Source organism: Haliotis asinina, chromosome 2 (assembly GCF_037392515.1).
Source record: "Haliotis asinina isolate JCU_RB_2024 chromosome 2, JCU_Hal_asi_v2, whole genome shotgun sequence".
Lineage (NCBI taxonomy): Eukaryota > Metazoa > Mollusca > Gastropoda > Lepetellida > Haliotidae > Haliotis > Haliotis asinina.
In genome coordinates this window covers 4,719,680-4,727,959 of record NC_090281.1, presented here as the reverse complement: position 1 = coordinate 4,727,959, position 8,280 = coordinate 4,719,680, and the positions used below count along the sequence as shown (strand labels likewise).

At 38.9% G+C, this 8,280-nt stretch overlaps 1 protein-coding gene across 1 annotated transcript; it reads right to left on the bottom strand.

Moving 5' to 3' along the window:
* Positions 1–1,608: 1,608 nt before the first annotated feature.
* On the bottom strand, positions 1,609–7,477 carry LOC137274751 (collectin-10-like). Its single transcript, XM_067808089.1, has 4 exons — positions 7,163–7,477; positions 6,700–6,784; positions 3,630–3,797; positions 1,609–1,853 (listed from the first exon to the last, which is right to left on the bottom strand). The coding sequence occupies exons 1-4, from the start codon at positions 7,475–7,477 to the stop codon at positions 1,609–1,611; spliced, it is 813 nt and encodes a 270-aa protein (XP_067664190.1).
* Positions 7,478–8,280: the final 803 nt, after the last annotated feature.

The window sequence follows — 8,280 nt, the reverse complement described above, 5'->3', positions numbered from 1 at the left end:
TTTATTCCCATGTTCAAACTGAAACGTTACAACAATAGCAAATTAACCCCAAGGTATCTCATTGTTATATCTAAATGATACAGCAATGCAAATTATAAGACAATGTGATACAAGAACAATGATGAGGGAAATAAAGATACTGATACTGAATATTCCCTTCTCAGCAGCAATAATCCAACTTGCAACTATACTAAACAGCAAAGGAAACTCTGGGGTTTTTTCAAGTTTTTAAAGAGAAGACATAAACATGAACGCTTACTGTTATGAGATTTCATTTTCGGAACTTGCGTTTCTTTTGCTGTTCAATATAGGGATGGCAGGGTACAGTGGTCATCACACACAATGCGAGTCTTCTGGTCACCTGAGATGTCATGAGAGATGAGAGGCCCCCTCACACACCCGCCTAAATCCAAATCCCTTTAGCTTGGCCCGAAAAGTCACCGCAGTGGTAGGACCTTACAGAACTCTCTACAAACTCTCTACAAACCTAGCACACTGACTATCACGTGTACAATGTATTACACTTGGAACATTGCTACACTATAAACAGCACTGCCACATAACACAATACATTCGGTAGAAGACATAAAGCAAACGTTAACACGCACAATTTGTTAGAAACCATGTCGAACTAACAGAAATGGAATAATGTATCATTAGATTTATTTTAGTCAATATATTCAAGAAATACAGTTCGCTCAGGGTACATGTATAGAGTAATAAAGCGTACTTTTACTATTGCAGATAGCGCTTGCGTCAGAGGCTTTAACGTTATAACAGTCCAGGGCAAAAGTGTGTTTTATTACACTATTCATGGGAGTAGAGCGAACTGTACTGTGTTGTAAAATGCCAAATTTAATTATATACTTACTCGTACATATATCTTAGGCAGAAAACAAACAGAAAAGAGACGGTGTCGGTGACATAAATTATCAATCCTCGTTCAGGGCAAACAGAAAAACAACAAATGATAAACAGTTTGATGACAGTTTACGTTAGGTTAATTATATTCTCTAAATAATGCTAACTGCAGCTGTGGTGAACGTAAACTATATGATGCAATATGAACGACGCATTTCTACTACCAACATAATATAGATCACCACACCCAAATGAAGCTGACTTGTCATGCGACATTCCATGTATGTATTGTGGGAATGTAAACATTGTATACGTTGCCGTGCCGCTGTATAAATGAGACATTATCTCTGTAGAAACACATAAACTAATGTCCTGCACGACATGATGTTAGCCTAGTGAAACAACTGCAAACCAACAAACGAGGTAACACAGAGTAGTCTCATGTAGGAGGTTGTACGAGGCGATATAGTGACGTAATGCAAACAGTGTCCATTATCGTCTCATATAGTACTGTCTGCGCCTTTGTTGTTCTACCGAAGGGTCTTAGAACTGGTCGTATTGCTCACACTATAGTGGTATTTTCATAGAGAACCACTCAACACTTTACTTATAGAAAAATAATTCATATTCAGGATTATTGTATTAGATCATACAATATGATAAACCATAACAGCTCTAGCTAGGATATTCATTCGGCGAAAGTTTTTTCCCAACCAACCGTTATCAAATCAATCACAGCACCTGGTTTTAAATCTTCCGTATGAATTCACACAAGAAATACTGTTGTAGAAGACAATCGTTATCAAACCAGTCAAAATACATCTTGGCATCGTTGTATATAACGGCAAGACAGTCCTGTTTTCCTTTAAAGTTGTTTGGTTGTTGGTTATGGGTTGACCAGGCAGTGTAGTCCAACTGTCGTCCATCCAACCACACCCAAGTGTTTTCTGTCTCAACATCCGACGCCCCTAACCACACATACTCTGTCAAACCTACAACAGACAATAACTGGATACAACGTTGACGTTTCACGAACAATCAGAATGCTAAATGAACCGTAGTGACCTGAAAGTAACAATCAAGGACAGTGAGGTAGATCGGAAGGTGTGTATGACGTACATACTGTAGGACAAAAGAAACGTTGCTGAACATTGTGTAGACGTCCACATCTTCTAATCCATGGCTACTGTGTTCAGTAAACAAGTGAACCTAGCCATGGCTACTGTGTTCAGTAAAGAAGTGAACCTCGCCATGGCTACTGTGTTCAGTAAACAAGTGAACCTCGCCAAGGCTACTGTGTTCAGTAAACAAGTGAACCTCGCCAAGGCTACTGTGTTCAGTAAACAAGTGAACCTCGCCATGACTCCTGTGTTCAGTAAACAAGTAAACCTCGCCAAGGCTACTGTGTTCAGTAAACAAGTGAAACTTGCCATGGCTACTGTGTTCAGTAAACAGGTGAACCTCGCCATGGCTACTGTTTTCAGTAAATAAGTGAACCTAGCCATAGCTACTGTGTTCAGTAAACAAGTGAACCTTGCCATGGCTACTGTGTTCAGTAAACAAGTGAACCTCGCCATGGCTACTGTGTTCAGTAAACAAGTGAACCTCGCCATGGCTACTGTGTTCAGTAAACAAGTGAACCTCACCATGGCTCCTGTGTTCAGTAAACAAGTGAACCTCACCATGGCTCCTGTGTTCAGTAAATAAGTGAACCTTGCCATGACTCCTGTGTTCAGTAAATAAGTGAACCTTGCCATTCAAACCGGTGATTTAAGAGTGCATGAATGATGCAGAAGCATCACGGTTTTCAATGTTTTATTTAAAAGCGTTTATGCCAACACTTTAGGGAGGTTGCAAACCAAATATCAAAATGTCAACAACTGCTAAATGTTTTATCATTTTGTAGAAAAATGTATTATGTAATGAAAATAGCAAGTCACCAGGGCATTTGTTTGACAAGTGGCGCCCCCTTATGGAACCATCTGTCAAAAGTAATATGTTAATAAAACTTCTCTTAAAAGTAAATTGTATACTTTCATTATTCAGTGTGTGGGGTTTTTTTAGAAAAAAGATACATAGTATTTCAGTACTGATATGAAATAAAGCAGGAAATTAATTTTCAAGGTAGTGTGTAATATCTGGCACATTGATTAACTTCTGAAGAGCAGGAATGTAAAACAAATATTGATTCATCAATGGAAAAACGTGTTCATAAGAGTTTTGTACATAGTAAACTCACACTTGATTAATATTCAAAATTAAAAAATATATGTTGCTGACGATATCAACATTATCTCAAATTAAAACAGCATACTCAAGTCAAATGTGATAACTCTGGTGCAGGTTTACCTCAGGGTAAATGCTTGTGAGGCCAAAATATATCATGAAGTATGATTAAAAGCCAGATAAGGGGAAATAACTGCTTAAAATTATACATTTTTGTGTATCCAACCAAAAATTTCACCACTGGAGTGAAGCTCATTCAATGTGAATAACTCAAGAAAGCCATTATCACCTCAAACTGTATTGAATGCATGCCATGCGATACGTTGTCTATTTATACTTTTGTGATGTTCAAGGACTGAACTAAACATAGTTTCAGATGAGCCCGTTGAAAAATGACACGCTTGCACATTTTGCCATGTGCTTTTAAAACCTGTCGTGAACATTATTGCTCACTACCCTCTCAGTGCAGACGTAATTTGCTGTAAAATTTCAGAACTGCTGCTGGTCTTTGTGAACTGTCAGACGTATATGAGTATACTAACCTTTTGTTTTTATAAGGCTTTCTACATCTTGTCGTTTCTCGGGAGTGTCAATGAAGGCCAAGGATCCGTGTTGTCGCTGACACTCAGCTGCTGAGTCAGTCCAGTTAAGTTTCCAAGTGGAGATGATGAACTCTGTTGTGTACGTAGATCCATAGGACGTACTGGCCTCTGTGTCAACACAACACAACAGTTTCATTTGTAACAAGGGACTGACAATTTTATATTCGTACAAGGGGTCGAGTGGGAACTATAATTTTTGTCAGTCATCGCTCAAAACTGCAACTGTAAGGTCGAGCTTGGGAATACCTAGAGGCTAAATTATTTGTCGGATACTTTTAAGAACTTGTTTCATTTTGTGTTGAGCCCTGGGACAAATGACCATCAAAGTATTTTGGGGAAAGGATTATTAAGTGGAAAATTTCCCAGGTCCAAGAATTGGATACTGTACGTGTCGACCTTCTGTACTTTCTGAACTGTAACTCTTCAGAAACATTTAACAACTGTTAAATATGTTTTACACATAACGTTTACTTTAAATACAAATACAACCATTTCGAGTTAGTCTGTTCCTGGTCTATTCTTGCTGAAAACAATTCTGGTATCTTTGCTGAGACCTCCTTGCCCTGCAATACATGACTGAATACGCCTAGGTACACTAAGGATCAATATTTGTAAGCAATTGCGTGAAAGCGTATCACAAAATTTGACCACTTCTTTCTTCACTTCATCAATATTTCTTCATTAGTCCCCACACATTCATAGTGATAAGATCTGGGCTGAAGCTGGGCCGGTCTAAAACTTGAACATTTACGCCCGACAACCACTTTTCGTGCTGCCATATCCACTTATATGCTCTTTCAGTGTTCGGGAAGTTGAAAGGAGGTGATCATTTAACATGTCAACATATTGATCCTGCAAACAAATTTACTGTGAAAACACACGACGTGATTTCACGTGATGATATCCCACCCAATGTGAAATTTTGGGAGTTGGCGGACAGGTTTCATGGTATCGTCTGTCCGAATTTTCACGAAGTTCCTAAAAAGGCCAGGAAGAACTTCCATCATAATTGAAAAAACACAATCCCAATCTCGATTTTCGTGAGCTCTACACCGATTTAAACATCTTTCTTTTTGTGCATTTTTCATCATCGGTGAGGGAATTCTGACCAACTTACGACTTGATAAGTCTGGTCAGGGTTTCATTATATACCCGTGGGCTTTCTGTATCATTCATCTCATTTGTGGTATTCTTAACGCTTTTAAATTTTCCCCAGCTCATACTCTAACCAAGTCGCCGGTAATCCGTTGTACTGACCTGAATATTCTTCAGCGCTCTGGGAATGCCTTGTCTACCAGCTGATTCATTTGCATTAGTCACACCCCTTAGAACATTACCTACTAGCAGGCTTTCTTTTCTCTTCTGTTGACACCATTGCCATATCAAGAAAAAACGCCGTCTGCTAAACCAGGGCAGATAACTCTTGAAGCAGTTAGGTTCATTCTTAAGCCTACAAGAGTTGTCTCCCATATTTAGTACCTTACTACATAGTATAATAACCATTTTAAAATTCTATTATTAGTTCCAGGAAACAAAGATTTTATCAATAATTTTGGGAAAACCTACATTGTACAATCACTAGTTGGCGATATGCAGATGCCCCAAGCAGATCTACGTGCTTGCAACAGTATTTTTTCGACGCATTTAAACCAGTACCCAAAACCACAAAACCATACACTGGTATTAGAAGGGTTTTAGCGTCAACGATTTTAAAATATTGTTGACATGAATGATTTTCAAGCTTGAACAAGCTCAGCTGAACAGCTGGTTTGTAGATGTGAAATTTCTAGACAAAGAACATATCCAGGCAGTTGGGCGATGATGAAACTTTAACGTTCGCCTCTATGTTTAAATATAACAAGTTTTGTATCGTTTAAATTAATCTTAAGACTGCATGATTTGACGTTATTCTGTAATATACTAATTTGCTTTTGGATTCCATATATAGTATAAGAAAAACAAAACATCATCCGTATTTCGAGTAAGACAGGAAAAAACTGAACATCATTTATTAAAAATGAATGTGATTTCGTTTACCAATTCGTTGTATAATGAGGACAGAAACGAAGTAAGAACACAGCCTTGACGCATCCATAGAGGACATTCAAACACGTTTCTGTATCCGTAATTCAACGTATACACACAGGCTTTCACGTTTTGGTACTCTAACACTCTATCTGTCCTTTCAAAATAAATACCAAAGCATTAGACTGTTGACAGAATAGAAAAAATCATTAAAACAGCCATAGAGTTTTCCACCCGTTTAAAGATAAATTTACTGATATTATCAATGGTAGAGTATAGAGTTCTGGGTCCTGTAATGACAGCTTTGGACCAGGGCATTGTTTTTATCAATACGATCGACCCAAATGGACCTTATTTATTCATCACAAGTATTTGCTTCTTTCTGTGAAAAAAATGTACTTCCGATGTAAACATCATTACATCAGTGCCATTCTCGGGGCAACAACAAGTGACTTTAAAAGAAAAGCTATACTCTTCCAAAACGTAGGGTAACAGTGAAGTCTGGTAGAAAGAAAACCCATTAACGAACGTTACAATGACATTCATGTTGTGTATGCAGCATCATTATCGGTATCGCCACACGCAAACACAATGCATGGGAAGCACGTGCACAACGTGGGAGCCTCCTACACGTGCACAACGTGGGAGCCTCCTACACGTGCACAAAAAACCACCCATTATTATTGTATCAACATTGATTTAATCCCATATATCTCCAATTTTCGACAATCGTGCGTTGAAAGTACAGTTCCAATACTTTTTTAAAAACATTTTAAGTGTATATTTGATGAATAGCCGGGGTTGTCTAGTGACAATGATAAAAAGGCAAACGAACTGTGTACTGTCTTCAAAATGACGATTCAACATTTGGTTAAAAGTCACTCCTACTGCCTAAACGTAATAATATACAAGTTGCAGGGACTGTAGCGCCATCACGAAAATGTCAGTGTTTGCGTGAGAAATGAGAACGTTGTGTAAGCCTTACCACAGACAGTGCTGGAAACTCGTGTTACCACACATTTTTCGTGCTTTCCACAAGTCTGGTTGACACAGGGCCCTGGTGCCGCCACCTTGAGCAAAACAATGAAAACGTAAACGAGAATCTGTAGCCTTAAAATGGTGCGGTCTAGTTCGTTTGTTTCATTACAGAGCCAGATAAACCCTGTGTAAAACCATTTTGGCGGGCACACATGCGTATAAAAGGGATATACATGTAATAACTACATGGAAAATGGTCCCATTGCATTAGGAGAGTACACTAGAAAAAGATTTATCCAGTGTCAGTTCCAGAATGGTGTAGGTATATTTCCAGAAAAGACACTTAAGCTGTGAGTTATCAATGTCGTGTATGCTAAAGAATGATCACATTTCCACAATTACTGACTGTGACTTATATGTAAAAATGTGCAAGTGTACACCTTGCATTTGAAAACAGATGCTCGACTCACCCGTGGCCATCCAGCAATACTGCTGTACACAGAATCCTCATGAGCAATCAAGTTCGCAGGTCTCAAGATATCATCTTCAAAGTTTAGAGAGCAAGATTTGGTTTTTGTATTAAAGTTGAAGGATTCGCAAAATCCATATTTGTAGCATTCCACAGCACATGAGAATATGGAACTGTGTCGATCTTCAGCGAAGTCAGAATGTTGAAGGTATTTTCCTGTTTTGATCAACCCGTTCGCCAAACAAGAATCCGGAGAACCACATAAACCGGTGGTCAGGTACAGTGTGACCAACAAATAGGCCACGCCTGTGTCCATGGTACCTTCAGAAAACATGACGGAATGTTGCTGGAGAACTTGTTATACAGTGTTCACCAAGTCACTATCACTACATCCAAACTTCCAGCAACGTTTAACAAACAAATGGCTTTCTCAGAACACGTATTATTTAGGAGATGCATGTGAGAAAGTAGTGCTTTAACCAGCAGGCTTGCATTTTACAGAGAACAGAGTACAGCAGCGTCCTCCAGAGATCGTGTGGAAAGTGTGTTGATGGTAGAATGACAATAAGAACCTGTCATTGATCGCAAAAAGTGTCTACGTATTTATCATCGTACTTACAAGCAATCCCCGGTTGGCGGTTTAGACCTTCACCGTGGGACTGCTCATCACACATAAAGGCATATAGGTATGACGGTCCCCTGTGCTGCCCACGCAAAACTTTAACATGTCAGCATTGTGTGTTCGTGATCTTTCATTGACTTTAATCTTCTTCGCTCCACCATTCCGTTGAAGTGTCTGATGACAACTGAAGAATAGATGTGTTTCTAAAGTATTGATTCGAGCCATCAGACTTCCATTTGCGTAGTGAAACCCAAGTAAGTTATGTTCTCAAGAGCGATTCTGTTATATTACTCTACAACTGTGGGTCAAATGACAATGAATCTTCACTTGACGTTTCATAAATGTTTTATTGTCGGCCTTAAGCCTAATTAAGTGTTGTTCTGGATCGGTGGGTTATATCTTCACAATGTGGCCGTTAATTGTCTTGCAAGGAGTTTCGTGCTGATACCCAAAGTCGGCATTATTCAAAAGCAGTGGGTACAGCATTAAAGGCAGAG

Excerpts from the sequence above, each read along its gene's own strand:
- LOC137274751 (XM_067808089.1), bottom strand. The coding sequence starts at position 7,477 with ATGGACACAGGCGTGGCCTATTTGTTGGTCACACTGTACCTGACCACC. Across the intron at positions 3,798-6,699 it reads AGTTTCCAGCACTGTCTGTG|AGGCCAGTACGTCCTATGGA; the intron begins GTAAGGCTTACA and ends GTGTTGACACAG. Across the intron at positions 1,854-3,629 it reads AAGCCTTATAAAAACAAAAG|GTTTGACAGAGTATGTGTGG; the intron begins GTTAGTATACTC and ends TGTCTGTTGTAG.